The sequence below is a fragment of the Trichoplusia ni genome, chromosome 11 (assembly GCF_003590095.1).
Source record: "Trichoplusia ni isolate ovarian cell line Hi5 chromosome 11, tn1, whole genome shotgun sequence".
In the NCBI taxonomy this organism is placed as follows: domain Eukaryota; kingdom Metazoa; phylum Arthropoda; class Insecta; order Lepidoptera; family Noctuidae; genus Trichoplusia; species Trichoplusia ni.
In genome coordinates, this window is record NC_039488.1 from 2394001 (window position 1) to 2411910 (window position 17910).

The 17910-nt window shown below is 39.8% G+C and overlaps 1 protein-coding gene across 2 annotated transcripts in view; it reads right to left on the reverse strand.

Moving 5' to 3' along the window:
• Positions 1-1501: 1501 nt before the first annotated feature.
• Positions 1502-17910, reverse strand: part of LOC113499108 (dorsal-ventral patterning protein Sog-like) — a 65490-nt gene continuing 49081 nt past the window's right edge. Inside the window, exons 4-16 of one of the 2 annotated variants that reach the window (XM_026879468.1) lie at positions 9465-9533; positions 9103-9365; positions 8849-8982; positions 7975-8251; positions 7524-7799; positions 6703-6877; positions 5745-5905; positions 5123-5338; positions 4141-4320; positions 3729-3849; positions 3200-3441; positions 2914-3093; positions 1502-2757 (exon numbers count right to left, since the gene is read on the reverse strand). In XM_026879468.1, the coding sequence (XP_026735269.1) occupies positions 2611-2757; positions 2914-3093; positions 3200-3441; positions 3729-3849; positions 4141-4320; positions 5123-5338; positions 5745-5905; positions 6703-6877; positions 7524-7799; positions 7975-8251; positions 8849-8982; positions 9103-9365; positions 9465-9533 (2441 nt within the window). In that variant the 3' untranslated portion in view covers positions 1502-2610. Of the gene's footprint in view, positions 2758-2913; positions 3094-3199; positions 3442-3728; positions 3850-4140; positions 4321-5122; positions 5339-5744; positions 5906-6702; positions 6878-7523; positions 7806-7974; positions 8252-8848; positions 8983-9102; positions 9366-9464; positions 9534-17910 lie in introns of both variants that reach the window. The other variant, XM_026879467.1, reaches the window with a different exon arrangement.

The following is a 17910-nucleotide window of genomic DNA, read 5'->3' on the forward strand; positions in this document are numbered from 1 at the left end:
ATATTTGTATTGTTTAATGCGTACATAGTATAAGGTAATACAGCAACCATGTATTTTCGAAAGTTGTGCACAACCTTAATTAAAATTGTTTGTTTAAGAATTGAAAAGTTTTTTGCACTCGCCTTCCTTCCAATTAAGCGTCTACTTTTCTGTTTTCTGCTAGTGGTGTGGTAACATTTTTTACAATTAGTCTTGAACTAAAGGGGCCGGAATATGTTTCATTTTCAAAGTACTTTTTATACTTACTCAATCGTTTCTTTGTTACAATTACATTACCTGTATTTGCAAGGTACTTAATACAGCCGTCGATGAGTCTTTTTCTGAAGTACCACCTTCTTCTCATCGTGTCAATAGCTACAAAATTTTGCTGAGCCAAAAGTTTTTTGTATAATGCAGGTTCAGATCATCTACAGTATAAAAACGAAGACATTTGACATCACTTTGAAGTAATATTTTTTCATAAAGGGTAAAGAAATGGAAGTCAAACACATAAATGTTCACAGGTCATTTATTTCATATCAATGTATGATGGTTACAAACTATTGACTGGATGCACCTCGACAACCCAAATTGTGTGATATTATACCACAAATATGTAACATCTTGTTTAAAAAAACATTTTGAATTTCAAATATTAATTAATACAGTTTTAAATAAAAATAATATGAATATCATCCGGTTACATACCATTATACCGGTATTTAATGCAGTTTATTTAATAGAAAAAACAATGCAATATAAGCGAGTTCGTAGTATCTTGTATGGCTATTAGTTTTGTTATTCGCAAGCCATCGGTTACTCCTCTATTGTTAGATTATACAAAAAATATATTAGAACCAAGATAACTCTTGCTTAATCGAGTGATATTCTCGTTATGTCAAATTATATTAAAATAATAGCCAATGTAACATTATTATACAACAACTCCACATAATTTTGACTGGACTAGAACCCACAACGAAATGTGAAAAACAATCTTTAATTTACAACTTTTTGGTAAATGGTCTCTCGCGAAAAAAGTCGAATTACTAAAAAATGTGCGGTTTGCACTTTAATTATATTACCTTTTGGTTTCGTTTTCACTAGGTGTGAAACTTTAACGTTTTTTTAATTCCAATTTCAATTTATGAAGCCGCCTCAAGCGCCCGCGCATAACATATAAAGGCGTCTCTGTCCCTAACGTGAACACTACGACTCTATTGTTTGACACCTAGTGACTACGTTACCATGGTTACAACTTAATAGTAATAAATTCCTATTATAATCAGTATTGAAAACAGACGTATCGCTAGCTACATGGCATTCACATCCATCACATCGAAACATTTGGACTAGCTTCCTTAATTACGTAACTAAACCGTCAACTTAGTAATTAAACAAAACTAGTCACGTAATTTGCGTAAACTATCTTATTTATATCGATTTATATCGGTACAATACGTTACGTAGACTATAAAATGAAATAAATATTTACAAAATACCTTTAGACAAACATAGAAATAATATGATATAGGTATGTATTGAAAAGTATCCGCAAGTGTATATAACTTATAACCAGTGCTAAGAGTCCCTAAAAGCTGTCGGATACGTGTAGTAAACTGGGATTACATTCCATCTTGAAGCAACATTAATTCCATAATCACATGTCTATAAATTAACTTTAAATACCTCCTCGTCAACAGTACTACAACTAGATAATATAACGCAGGTAATAGAAGTTACCGGTCACGACAGACACGTTGTGTGGTATTAAATATAGATATACAAAACTAAAAGCAAATGCACAAACAAGGCGACCAATTAAATAGCATTTGTGATGGTTCATACTTGATTACCTAAACGTGCGGTTATCCCGTATCATATACAATAGAAACGTAAATAAATATGCACATAATTAGTATTATAATTTATATTTACATTTAAGAAAATATGGCACATCTGTTATCGACCGCGCTCGCAATCCTTGTCCAACGACCGAGCATCGAGCCCTACCACTAAAATAATACGAATCAGTATCGGATGATGTAATGCGCCTAAATTTTGGGTTACCATAATACCAATTAAAATACCGGTGGGTAAGTAAATATTCAACGCCGTTATAATAATACACAGTAAAGCTACCGCCTGTCGCCGATCGAGTCCGAGCCTCCGCGCGGCCGACCCTCTGCCGCCGAGTACCGAGCACCGATACCTCGCGCGCCGCCGAACCGAACGCCCTGCGCCAACACCACCACTCCACAATCACTCCGATCACGACTATTAACCTCTAATTGGCCGAGCCTCATACTTTATATTGTACAAATCATTTTAATTACTCGAAAACTGTCTGTTATCAACTAGAGCAAATTAAAATCTGTACTATGCATACTCGTGCAAACAAAGTGGTATTCCGTTGGCAGAAACTTTAGTCAGCGTTTCAATCGTACCGCGATCGTTCGGTTCGACGACGCGTCACCGATGACGCAAACTAAAACTAGAGACACATTCGAATCGCACGAGTACATAAAAATATGTCAGTCTATAGTCACTCACTTAGCCTACGAGCAGTCTGGGGTATAGACGGGGTGGTCGGGCGCAGTAATACTGTGTCCGGGCAGCGCGGCCGGGCGCTCAGCTGGGCGGCGGCGGCGCGGGGCGCTCGGGGCGCGGCGCGCGCTGCCGCCGGTGCCGCGGGCACGCGCAGCACGCGTCCACGCGCCGCCGCCGCGCGCACGCCGCGCGCCCGCACCGCTTGCGCACGCACGTCACTTCTCCATCCTGCAAGCCAGATAAACAACACATTAAAACACATGCAACTGATGACATGAAAACCTACTTCTTTCTTTTCTATTGATGATTATCAGATAAGGCTTAATTTCATGTAGGTAGAAAGTAAGTCTTTCCGCGGACTAAGGTGACTAAAATGCAAATTACCTTGCACCGACACGTGACGCATCTCTGCTCCCCGTGTGAGTGTATGGAGGGGTGCACCTCCTTGCCGTTGGGAAGTGGCCCATCGGGGAATTTGCACCCTCCTTCTGCCAAAATCTCATCTGCTGTACGTGGCGCCCCCTGGTCTTTCGGAGTTTCTTCATCCGGTTTCTTCGCCTTTACCTAAAGAAGCAATGAAAATTTTGATATCAACATCATCAGTGAACACTTAGATTAATTTCACCGTAATCTGTTTTTCCAAATAATCTAAAATCTCTTCTTCGCTTACCTCGGGACACAGGCGACAGCAGGCCTTCTTATCAGGTCTGTAGGCTTCCTTCTCGCTACAGCGTAGAGGCGGGCACTTCACTCTAGGGCACTGTATCTGCCTGGTGGCAAAGTTGCAGGTACAGATGGCGCAGGTGTCGTACCCGCCGGGCACCAGGTAAGGATGCCATGATGATCCTGGCGCGTAGCTCTGTCCAGCTAGTTGGCAGCTGCCGTTCTCCGACCATACCGCAGTCGTGGAGTCTGGAAGCAGTAAAATTTAATTAGTACACTATCACAGGAACCTTTTATTATGTAATATTTAGTGTATACTTAAATATGAAAAGACATGGTAAGCAGGAAATTTAATGAATCTTTATTTAACTATAGTTTCCTGGGTGAAACGTGATATCAAGGAGTCAGAGTTAGGAGTCCCTAACTAAAGACATTCAACAGCTTGAAGCAGAGCTCTTTCTCTGGTCTGGCCTTACCTTATCGTACTTCTAGGGGTTTTCAAGGTCCGACCTGTGGTAAAAGATTAGTCAACTTACTTGTGCAAATAGGGCAGCATTGTCCTGGCGGCTTGATGGTCGGGACGAGGCAATTCACAGGTGGGCACTGCACCGGCTCACACCGCGGCATGCCCAAGACGCACCAACATTTTGAACATGTCTGGAAAGATAAAAATAGTTTCTTCAAAAATCCTAAACTAGTTATGAAGCAGGCATTATACATACTATACATCACATTTCAAATACCAAATCGAGGTATTTGCAAAAGAAAAAATGGAAAACGATAAGAATGTTTAAGCAAACATAACTGATTTTTTATATTTTATTTTAAAACCCTAAAAGAAGTTACATTGAGATATCCTTAATAGTCAGTCAAGGTCATAGTTTCATGTGCTAGAATCTAAGACGTCTAATACTGTCAAAAGAAACTTATCACAGCATCAACTCTTACCTCAGTATCTGTCCAAGTTTCTCCCAGTTTGTAGAACTTATCCCTCTGCGTACAATAGTTGACATTGAGGCGGAACAGGTCCGTGATTTGGTCTTCCATTGGTCCTGGCGTGTACTTGGCATTCAGCTCGTTGTCCGAAGTCCCCGGCACCGCGGGCAAGCAAGATGTTGGCACGCTTATCTGGAATGAAACAACAAAGGAAATTGTTAAAGAGCATTTTCGAAAATTCGAATGGGGACGACGACTTTTTTTTGCGTCTCTCTGGGAATTTAAAACAATACGTATTTTTTTTTCGTAAACAAAAAAATTATGAATTAACAGAGATGGAACACACGCATGACGTCACGATTTTGTATACATTTTACGATATCAGTACGTCAGCAGTTTATCGATGCCAATTTTTGCTGTATAGAAAAAGGAAAAAATACGTGTGTCTAAATTTTGACGATGATAATGATGACACCCAATTATCATCCCCATTGTCTACATAGAATGTTAGTATTCATAACTCACCATATATATTTCCAATCTGTCGCGGCATAAACAAATTGTTAATCGATTAATTAGTCAGGTAAAGCTTATCTTAATAGTTAATGTTATTAGAATTGGTTCAGGTTAACTTAATCTTTATGACTATATATTAAGTTGATTTTTTCGGATGTTTTTTACAATTAACAAAACATTCAATGAAATTAGGTCAATGTCTTGATTATTATATTAAAAGGGTAATTAGAAAAAAATACTGACGAAATACTTGGTAATTTGGGTTTATTCCGCATATTAGATGTACTTTCTACTCTTGCTCTTGGATCTACGAGGGTATGAATAGAAATGTGGTATGCCCAAAAAAAATAATGCACTCTCTATCAATTTTTTTACCAGAACCTGAACCCAATTAATCACAGAAAACAAAAGGGAAAACAATAGTACCTATCGATGAGACATTCACAGCCACTTATAAAAAAAGTACGGTAATAATTACCTGTGGTACTCGCGTGCGTAGAATGACGGTGACATTATCATGAGCCCGAAGCTCCAAGAACGCCGCACCAACATGTAGCGCGACCAGTTCTGCTGCAGTAGGCTCTAGAACCCAGCCTTCTTCACCGCCTAGTTCTCTTGCCCCAGTGTCACCACCTGCATTGGCTTCCAACCACCAGGATGACCAGGACCGAGCGTTACCGCCCGTTACTACCGTCTGATAAAAATAGAAGATAATGTTATTAATTTCAGTGCTTTCCTTGACAATTAATTGACGCAACGCTTTATTCACGCGTTTTTATCGGAATTGCCTTTCTAGTTGCGCTTCCCAAAAAATACAGAGTAACATGGAGCATTCTTTCATTATCAATTATCTTCATGGAAGTTATGATTAAATTATTTCTTATTATTTCTAATTATTGATGACATTTTGCGTTATTGCCAAATAAATAAGTTTTAGTTTTTTTTACTTAAAAAAGGTAAAACGCATACCTCCTACATAAAGCATACTTTGCAAGTCTATAGGGGCACCCTATGTATATTCATTGAATTAAGAATCAAAAAAATCATTATTCAAACTTTTATTGTCAGGTAAACTTCAGAAGACTAGAAATAATGTTTACCTCATAATATAATCCACACAACGAATCCACGGAGAGCCAAGCAAGCCCAGCCATGGCAGCTGGTAGACGAACTTGGCCTGTTCTCCGCAGCAGAGCAGGGCCTGACCCAGCCGCGTCAGGGAGCATACGAGATGTCAGGCGACCACGAAGAATAGGAGGCCCTGAAATATCCGATATTCATAAAATTAACGCACTATTGATACTTGAAAGAGAAAGCTATTGAACATTATGGATCGAAGTTGAATGTTACATTTTGAAATGAACAAAACAAACTCAGGAGCCATCGCCTCTTTTAAAGTTGAACCAAATTACATTAAATTTCCTCTTCACGGATTTATTAAATGTAAAGCTAAAAGCTTTGCCACATTTGTTTTTAGTAAACAAACATCATTAGAGTGGAACAAATCAAAAGCTTAACAACTTTACTGCAAAATAAACTCGCTCAATTAAAGTCAACAATGCATCGTCATAAAGTCGGTTAGGCCTAATATAATCAAGTTCGTTCCAATTGAGCGCGGGTCTAACTACCAGCAACTTGTATAACGTATTTACAATAGTAACAAAGAGCAATTAGCTGCAAATTATGTTTCTCTCATTTTTATATTAATTGGTAATTTGATACAGTTTTACATGATTAACAATCATTAGCAACTTGATTAAACTTCTGTAGGTCCTGGTTACACGCCCTAATATAACAGTAGGGCCCATTTCAAATGGACTTTGTTAAAATATTTGACTGTTTGAAGTTACGTTTAGAGCGCTTTCCCAAAATAACATCCAGAATATACACCGAAATTAATATTTTATTAATCTTATTTTATAACCATATCGTATTTTCTTTTATTATTCTTTTCTCTGTAATAAGAAACGGTGGGATTTTGACAAGGTAAGGTTTTAAAATCTAAATTTACAAAGAGGTACCCAAAACTCTATAGGCACCTTAAAGAACAGCTCTTACCAGTTTCAGCGCTAATATGCACGGCAAGTTGGTCTTCATACAAAGGCTGGAAGATCCTCGCACTTGGTCTCGCCAGCACACCAATCCTTGTGTCCAGTATTTCCACTTGAGAATGCCTCTTGCCTTGCTCTTCCACCAAAGTGATCTTAGGATCTGTTATCCCTAAATTATCCACCTGAAAACAAGCAATTTCAATAGGTAAATTCAATTTTAAGGGTATTATTCAATCTTCACTTTCTAGCTACTATAAATATGCCCCCGTCCAAATGCATTTATTGATTATTGGTTCCCCTTGCATTGATGAAACCAAATTCTTGGGAATGTCGATTTTCATCCAATACCTAAGTACCACCGGCTCTAATGACTAAACAGTTCATAATCATTTAGGTACCTTTACAAGGGAAATCATTAACCGAGTCATGTACCTAATACAACTATAATAAATCGTGGGCCTTAACGATCTCAAGTAACCTATTAAGGAGATTCTTTAGTAATTTAATTTATGATAAATATCATCAAAGTCATTCAAATTCTTCTAAATTAAACGAGCTGGCCATTGGAATGATTACATGTTTTTTAACTGATTGATAATTAAGTGGAAAAAACATATTTTTATCGTCAGGTGATATCATGACTCGTAGTTGAATCTAGAATGTGTCGAAATCATAACTTATCACAGTATGTTTCGCTGCATTTTCCTTGTATTTGTATTTTCTTCCTATTCAAGAATAGAACGTTAACTTTTCCTATATTGTAACAAGATAGTGTTTTTCTAATAAGTATAAATATTCTTTTTTGTTATTATTTATGAATTGCTGTACCTGTATATCATAGACGAGAGACCCCTCCTTATCGATGTAGAGCAACGCAAGACCCTCTGGCGCGGGAGTGGCTGGAAGCCTCTCAGACACAAGAGGTGCATTATACACCTCACAGGCGGCTTTCTGCCTCACACTCCCAACAATTCTCCTCTCTGGAGTTCCAACAGCCTCCACAGTCAGCAAAAGTCGGCCTCTAGCCAAAGACCGCAGTTCCGCAGCCGACACTGGAGTCGACACCTCCAAAACGTTAAAATCGTAATGGGGTTTGCTTACCCTCTGCACCTGAAAAAAACACATTAATTCATCTAAGACCTGCAAGATACTGAAATGGTATTCAGTTAACTCAAGGAAACTTTCAATTAAGATATTGGTACCGACGACCCAAGCAAGTAATGCTAGCAAATTGAATGAGCGTGGCATTTCAAAACAAGATAAATAAATATGAATATACCTGATCAATGATCGTCTGATTCTTTTCTGGTAAAGTGAGTATCACTCTGACCAGATGAGAAGTAACTGCAGTTTTAGGGAAGACGCCGTTGAAGACCAGAGCCAAGTAGAGGCTGGGAGTGGCGCCAGCGACCGCCGTGATGACGGCAGTGCCTCCCCACCAACCATCCTCGTACTCCAATGCAGGATAGTCACGACAAGCTCCCTGCCCGATAGACGTGGGAGGATGCTCCGGCTCCAAAAGCGTAGTGAACATCTCCGAAGATAGCGCTGGATACCTAAAACAAGGAAGTATGTCAAAACTGTGACCCCAAACGTGGTACACACTATAACAGAGATTTATGATCAGTTTCAGCACCGGCCGTAATGACCCAAATGTGGAGCAATAAACAACTGATCAAATATTAATTTTTCCTTAACTTTCTACGCAGTGAGGTTAATTGACCAAAAATAAGGTCAAATTATTTTTTGTTTACTTTCCTAGAAACATAATAATGTCTTGTTTTAAATTGCTGTATGTTTATGTTGTCTGCATCAACGTTATTGAATAGTGCTAAAGCAATTAAAGCTAGACATCAATTAGGTTCCCACTAACAGTATGATACGTATGTCATAAAACATCTGCGCTCAGGTTTTTTCCCAGAATTAAGTCTAATAGTGAACCTAAAGATTTCCGTTGTTAATCACGCGGTTAATTTAATTTACAATCCAAGGCGAACAGTACTGCCATTCATAGATTCAGTGGAACAATTACTGCAATAATATTTATTACATCAATTTGTGAGGCTGTCTGGAATTACTCATAAGGCAATATAAATCAAGTCAGCGGCATGTACAAAGTTGATGTTCGATTAAAATTCCTATTCCTTACCTACCTGTCGATTCTGCCACTCAGAGCGCTATCAATGGTGTTGTTACGAGCGTCGCCCCACAGCAGAGCCACATGCAGGTCGCCGTCTCTTAATAAAGTCTTGTACTGGCGCGGCACTCGACGCCAGACCCCGCAAAGCTGTAAACAACACAGATTCCTCGGTTTATAACATACAAGTATTTAATGACTGCCTACTTCAATATTTCTGGGAACTGAATGTATATTTACTGTATGACGTATAATTATGCCTTGAAATACCTTATCAGTTTTTTCTTCGTAAGTGGCGTGTATCCCCGGGATTTTCTTGAGGGACTGTTCTAGGAGTACTCGTCCTTCGCGATCGAGGAAGGCGAGCGCTCGAGGTTGGTTTTGTATGGAAGGGCTGAGGAGGACCGACCAGTAGAGGTGACGACGGCGGAAGGTGAAGCGCGCTGTGGCCACGCCCGGTGCTACCGGCACCCCGGACATGTCGTCACGCCGGACGCACAGCGGGGACCGGCCCGTCAGAAATGATGCGAAAACTGAAAAAAGGATTCAGGATTTCAAAATTCATAAAATACTTGAGTTAATAAAGTTGTATGCATTACCAAAACACGTATTTTTCTGTCTTCAAAACTTACATTTCATGTTTTTTTCATCCTCATCAGTTGTTATAACGACCGGACTATCTTCTTGGACGATGTCGGGAGCTGGAACAAAACAATTCAATTGTATTATAATGAATCGGAACGTTCACCCAAACGTTCATCGCTTAATCGCTTGACTAATTGCCTTCCAAGTCGACGCAGCTTAAGGACTTGCAGCTGGTGTAAGAATCAAATGGCGATTCGATTTATTAGTTTATGACTGAGGGAGATATCTGCAAGCAGTCAGCCAAAACCACTAAGAACTTTAGAGAAATAGGTCCTTAAATTTTACCGTTAAATAATATCCAGTCTGAAATTACTTTCCAAGAAAACGGTGAAAGACGACGTATTCTATAAACACCATAAACGGACATGGTTATTATACCGGCGAGACTGCTGCTTATAAAGACAAATAAAATCAGCATTTTAGAACCTAATCACCGGAGACTTGACGTTAACCTTATAAATATGACATTTACTATTCAGTATAACTTAATGTTTTCCTGTGGAAGTGTAGTGGGTATTGACGGGCACTTTCTCAAGACGATTGCTCATAAAAACAACAGTTGGATCAATTGATCGCGGACAGGGAGCGTCGCGTCGTCGCCGGCGAGGTCCACACTGTTCGCAAGACCCCACCGACCCCTCCATTCGGGTTGATTGGATCAACTGTTATTCAATCGTAACAGGACCGGCGCGGGCGTCTAGACGGCGACGGTAGAATTTGCGTTTTGCATAGCTTTCTTGTTGGGTCTGCTATGGACAGAAATAGAGAGAGCACTGACATTTCGTGCGACAGTTTGATTGGTACCCGATTTGTAGATGTACGCACGTTAAATGCTCGTAAACCCAAATGCATCTCAGCTGCGAATCATATTTATCACATTTCCGTAACTAAAACCAAGTACATTATGCGATATTACGACCGAGTTCGGTTTCATAGTATGTAAATCATGATAATTAAATGTTTTCAGTGTTCTTGCAAGTTAGTCACTTGACTAGGTTGTAAATAAGATAGTCGTTTATGTCAGTTAGCGTCTATTAGGACAGGATTGAAGTAGAGAGCAGTGGTCGTAAACTCAAGAAACCTTTGATATTTGATAATTTTGTATTTTATGCTCTTGCTCTTTCAATTTTGATGGCAATAATATCTGTGTTTTGTGTTCGAACATGCAATTGCTTTACTATCATAAAGAAATTTGTTACTTGGTATATGCTCTTTAAAAATATCAATTTTATTGCATGATTTACGCTTTTCTGAAACGGATCGGGCTAAATATATGATTACGATATTACTTTTGAATAAATATGACATAGGTATGCAAGTTAGACTGCCTCAAAGGGAGCCTGAGTACACGTCTGGACGTCAACTGCGATACGCATCCGGTAAGGTCATCGGATATCGCCTGACAAACTGTTATTCGCAGTAACTGGTGCCAGTTTTATTGGTACTTGCACGGCAAGGATGTTGAGTAGCCTTTTCCCATTTCTAGTCTAATACCGGTGGCCACTTTCCTAATCAGTCATTTCTATACATGTGAGCGCGGCCGAGCGGATCGCGTGTGCAGAGTACTAAGGATGTGGGCCTACGTTCTGATTATACGACAACTCTGTTTATTCTCAGTACAAAAGTTATAAGAAAAAGGTTATATTACCTAAGAAATCAATTTAACAGGATCCAATCACAAGCACTAAATAATACGTATCGGATATCAAATTGTAAAAACGACTCTACATTTTTCAATAATTTTCCATTAATTTGAAATGTCAATATTCAATAACTGCCTGTCTTTACGAGTAATTATTTTAATAGAATAAATGCTCCTAGTATTAATAATCATGTAAATGTCATTGTAATATAATATCAATAATAGCATAATTGTATGCAGTAAGTCGCGGTATCTATGTAAATGCTGGTTCGGTATAGGTGTGTAGGACCGTTGCGACTTAAACTAATAAATCGTGTTATCTGATCATAGGACATGATGAACAAGTATATTGGGTACAGTGACCAGTAAACATTGTGATGAGAAGACCTGTTTACTCGTACAAGTACGGAGGCGGATTGTGATCTGGCACGCTCTGGCGCCGTTCATAATTCACTCTGTAAATTCATTACATATCCGAGACAGCCCTAAATTTATTTGCAAATGGCGCCAAGGCGGGGATGAGTAGCTCTAGGATATTTGCAAGCACAACAAAGAGTAGCGCTCGGCGAGATGGCTGCCGAAGGAATGTGCCGATACACAGGGCTGACGACACATTTATTGTACGCGCCTCAATAATAATAAACTAGTGCGAACGCGCGGCGACGCTTGACCACATCACGCCTCTCAAATGTTTTAAAATTGAAGCATTGTTTTTTCATGTTTTTGCTATAGAAGAAACAGTGTATTATGTGTTATTGTGATTAATTTTACTTAAGCAAGCGATATCTCAATTAAGTTTTAATAAGAGCATAATTAATTAAAGTTGATCAGAATTAAGTAATCAAACATGTCTTGTTGTTTTGTTGTTGCATAAGATCGCAAAAAAATACCAATTACAAAATTAATGGACGAATTTTAGTTAACTATTTATGCATGAAAACTGTAGTATCCGTTTTTTTTAAATATTGGCTGCGCACAACCACACTTAACCACTTTATCATATTAGAATAAACATTGGCGCCACTTACATTAACTATACTTACGCAATTACGAAACAAGGTACTTTGAATTTAAATTCCTAAGTCTAGTATCACTATCGAAATCGAAATTAATCGTAATTCTCCACTAAACATACCAAATTACATTAAACGTCTGATCTTTAGAACTAATGATTATGTATGTTTATTCCACATTGGTATTTATTGGTTAGTTAGACTAACGTGTTGTATCTGGGCTTCAAGTATCAATAAAATGTAGTAAATATGCCGTCGACCATTAAAATGCATTAACAGTGACAAATACCAGCGCTAGATCGGCGCGGCTCAGACGTGGCGTGGCTAAAGACACGCTTATTTGTACATTTATGTCAAGAAACCGACACTACACTGGGTATTCTTGAAGCTTTATCATTTACTTCAAATAGCAGAGACGTGGCAATCGAAAAAAAGATACGACTTTTTTGAAAATTTTCCTCGCCGTTTGGTCACCTGACTTGAAACTGACCAAGGAATTTTACCAGAGGAAATATAATCATAATGTGAAAAAGCATTTTATCGTTCTTGGCAAGATTTTGTTTTAACATTCTATGATGGAGGTATGCAGTCACTTTCTCCTACACTTTTTAATCCTAACAGCTATTTACCAGTTTGTTTCTCAACAGCTTTATTGTATACATTTAAAATAAATGATTCGATTGAAAGTTAGGTAAGTTTGATCTGAATGTTTGCAGAAAGAATGCGGCTAGGCGACAGCCCTAGTAGAGAGTGTGCGATCGTCGTCGGACACCTTTGACTCGGCCAAGCTTGGCTCACTCGTCGCGCCTGTGCGGGTATGAATATTTATGCGCTTGCATAGCGCACACTCGCTACTCCGCCGCTGCGAACAGACGGACACATAGCATTTCAACCGATACCACTCATTAATGTCGTTTAGCTTAAATTTAAACTTAAAAAACGTGACGCGACTAGAGCCGTGTCCGCTTCATTTCGAGTCTAGTCGCGGGCTAGCGTTTAAGTCCTCTGCGTCGCGACGAGTTTTCCAATGGTGTGATGTAAGCAGGCGCCGCCGCGCCGCCACCCGCCACTCGACGCCGCTGCCGCGAACACAAACTGGCTAGAGAAGCGCGCCACTAAATCGGTTCAAAGGGGCCAGATATAAAACTCATTCGATGTCATATCACACAAACGATTGATATTGCACGACGGCTGCCAGATATCACCGCCGCGCGCCGGCCGCTCCGCAACAGAGATTAATACTTCTATCCGACTATCTGTCATTTACAGAAAACGTATTTTAATATGAATTACAACGTATAGGTGATCTCAAATATCTTTTTATATTTCAGACGTTAGTTCATCAGTCGGCAGCCTGTCTTCATTGTTTTATGATGTCTAGAATGAAAACTCTCGGAAATAAATTAAATAGTTGAACATCGTAATTTGTACGGAAAGTATGTGAGTACTATGTTAATTCAGATGGAATTATAAAGTGTTTAGGCGCCGAGTGATGGCGTAACTGGCCGTGTTCCGTCACCAGCAGACGGATCAGTCACCGCGCTGACAACACGCCACCACGGATAGCTAACTTAAACACGGATTGCACAATCAATCGTGACTATATAAGACTTCCAAAGACAACTCCATGTTTCGTAGGTAAGTGCTTCCTAAGTAAACGCCGCGCATACTTATGTGTGCTCAGGTTAATTACATCTCAACAGGCTGTACGTGACTCCCACATGCAAGTGTAATTCGGTTCCTATCGATGACATATCAAGTACTAACGATTGATTTATTACAGATAATACGTACGCGACATCAGTATTAGAGGTTAAACAATAAATTGACTCTACATATAAAGCACTCAACATCATTTTAAATTTTTATTTGTTTTATGAACATAACATTGAACATTCAGACGCATCAAATGATACCTTGACCTCGACTGAAAAAATTCATATGCCGTGTCGCGGTGCGCCGGCGGCGGAACTATTCTGAACAAATGACGACGCGTCTAGCTACGTCACACGCGACGCTCCGCTGAAAACACCGTCGCTCATGTCAGCCCAACATCCAACCGCGTACCTGAACTAAGTTGTCGTCATGCCAGAAACTACTAAGTACTCAGCTAATGCAATATTTTACCCAAACGACTTCGAGCTGATTCATATCGAAACATTAATCTACTAGAATCAATACTACTTCTCATTCTTACACTAAGTACTCGACCTAATTAACCATTAACCTAAATGTTTGTCACACAAGCTAATAGATAACGTTGATATATCGCGTGCCATTGTTTTAACTTTTACATGCGCGATTTTCTTATCAGATGTTGTACAATGACTCTATCTACTGTGAATAAAAATAATACGATATAATTATTGTTCCGAGCACTTACATGTTTTAATCACGGCTTAATGTAATGTTTATTGGCAAGGGACTTTACAACATTATGTAATGGCATGCAAAAGGTGAGAGTGTGATTATAATGATACTGAAATTACAGCATTAGAGATGCTTCATATTTAAATTTAATATGACAAGACATATGTAGTATCATTCAGGACGCATTAAGCTTTCTTTATAGTAAGATGCAAACCCAAAGCCTTATTGGCAGTACGATTAGGCCATGTCAGTGATATGTTTGAGCATGCTTTCCTGTCAGGCGCGCTGCATGACAAGCCAGTGCGCGTGCAGAGCGCGGCGCGGCGGCGATGCGTCCGCGTGGCAGCTGCGGCGCGGCTGCGAGGCGGTGTGTCGCTATTCCACAGAGGCTGACAGCGCGCTTGAGCGTACGGCCCTCATTGCAAATTCCCGCGACGGCAAGCGACTTGTTCGCAGTCGGCTTTGTGCTAATTTATAGGTTATATTCGTAATGATTGTGGCAAAGAATGTTTATGGCACAAGGCGCGGTCTTATTGTTTTCGATAGGCACGCCGGCGTAGTGTTCGTGCCCGCACACACGCCCGCATAACTGTCGCACTGTAAGAATGCAACGAGCGTTGGCTTCGATTCAACATCCATTTCCATAAAATATAATTTCGCCTCGACGCTCTGGATGCATCTCGATGTGAATGTTTCGACGCCCTCGCCGCCACATACATTATGCTGTGGATTGCGAAAATTAACGCAAGTGACGTAAACTGCTCTACATCCGAATGCATAACAAACATTTGTCACCAATGTACACTCGGTACACATAGTTGTCTGCAGTAGCATACCAAAACTGCACAATTTTCAAGTTTAACTAAAATGGGTGTAGGGACACGCCTGGGAAACATTGAACAAGGAGAATCGTTGCGTTCACGCCCGCGACTCCCTTGTACGGTGGCGGCGAACGAGCCATTGTACTGACCGCGGTATTTCTGCGGCGGCCTATGCGCCGCCGTTTACGGACAACCGTTTACCCAAAAAAGTAGAACAACAAACCACGTCCGCGCTGTTTACAAGACGCGCAACACTCCGGCCGCATTGTCCTGCGGTGAAACGTCGCCGATTTGCATTTTACGCCTACAGCCTTGCTCGGAGCGTCGCGGACGCCGCCCCCGCGCCCGCGCCGCCTCGTGTTTTGCATTTCTCCCCATGCACACTTACATGTTCACATATCTAGAATTATAATGAATCAATTCAAACCTTATCTGCGCTGAAATCAACGTATCGTTAATATCAAGAGCGACTTCTGTTTCACGGTGTAAATTGCTTCCTGTCTAGCGCGACCATTTAATCGCTCGTTAACTCGCACGCGGAGATAATAAGATGTAAACAAACATCGAAAACAGACACCTCTTTGCGTTTTCTCTGTCACATTTAAGTTAAGCGCCCATAAAATTGTTTGTTCTTTTAACTATGTAAATACTCATCGAGATAAATACTCGAACACCAGCGGCAAATACGCGACTTTTCTATAGTTATTTTAGATTTTATATACGTTCTAAATATTTTAGTACATCATAATTTCCAGGCGACGCCACATATAAAATGTTGGATACATTATTTTTATTATGAGAAATATTAGTAAGCGCTCTGTGGAATGACACTGACAGATTTAGAAGGAAGTGCAGTTCAGTGCGCTACACAGCTTACATTCAAATTATGAAGTGCAGTGTAACGGCGGCCGATGCGTCTCGTTGATGGAATTAATTAGAAATGAGGCGGACGAGTGCTGATTGGCGAATGACGGCGTATCTATCATCGGAGTATCTGCAACAAGGCCGGCACGGTCCGCTCTGAATATACAAGTTATAAAAAATATACCTACCGTGAATCATTAATTACGAGAACCATATGTTAACGAGTCATTGATACCATCTGTCAAAATCGTGATCTCCATTCACATTATTGACAGCCCTACTTCGAAATACAAAGGAATTCGCGTGAGATTTTCCCTGAGCGAAATACCCAGTTGTCAAGGTACGTGTTGTATGCTTGAATAGGTGAACAGGCGTACGCAAATACTATGAATAAGGGATATTCATCTGACAGCGCACACACACCCAAGTATTAATATTAATTACTAGTTTCCCATTCACGTGTTAGAATTCCTATTACAAATGTGACACTTAGAGCAGACTTGCTGACTCTATTAAAAGACTGACAGTTAAAAGTGATATATAAAACTAATTAACGCAGTAGACTTAAAGACGGCATCATAACAGTGTTTTACAATAACTATCGTATTTATTCCTGACTGCATTGAATGATGTTGTATCAATAATATGTTGTCAATATGTTACGCACTTCGCATATCTATGTAGGTTTATAACCATCAATATCGTAAACAAACAACTTATAAAAACACTGCCAACTCCGTAAATACACTTAACAATCAACGAGTAATTCATAAGAAATTTCTCTGATAGGAACTATAGATCTCAGTTGGATAGTCCAAAAGAGCTACCGCAGAAAACAAAGGCAACGGAAGGAACATGACTGAATTTGACTGCACAAATACCCGAGTGGTTGAGATCACCACGCCAAACCCACTGTGGGCGACGTGTCGCGGGTTTGAACTAACGTTTTGTGAGATCTAAAAATGCTTAACCTGAGTCCGGGTGTTTTTATGCATGTGACTTGAACGTTTGTGAAACTCCCCGCGACACAAGGACTAAGTGCGCGAGGAGGTTTTTGATAAAAAAACAGAAAAAGAATCGGTGAATGTCTGGCATTCCTTTCCACTCAAACCAAAGCAGGAGGAGTTATTAAGTGATTTCCCATGCAAAAAAAAAAAACTATAGACCACAAACACCTGAAATATAACAAGTACAGTAATACATTTCCCTGTTATTCAGGCCAAAAGCTTATTTCATAACATTACATTAAAACACACGTCAATGTGCCACTTCCATTTCGACTGTTTATACATATTTCATTGCCAAATCGTTATTCTTTTAAAAGCTTTTGCATAATGCAATCTTTCGCGGCAATCTTTCCCACACGGGATCATCGTTATTTATGTGTAAATGGTAGAATACGAGCCGTACAATGAACTGATAAAGTGGGGTAGTACGTGAGAACGCGCACATCACTCGAGGCGCACTGATTTCTAGCACATTCAAGCTTTGGTGCGTCAATATCAAGTACCAAGTACCAAGTGAAGGACTTGACGTACTCCAAGACGTCAATTGTTTAGGGATGTTTGAATATCGAACTAATATTTAGACATAAGTTATTCAAATGTTTTACAATCGATTGCCGAGTTTGAAGGAATCGATCTAAAGGGTTAGACAAGCGAACGTCATAGCTGACGAATCGCTCAAATGGATGAAACTGACAAGTCAAAGTCATACTAGAATG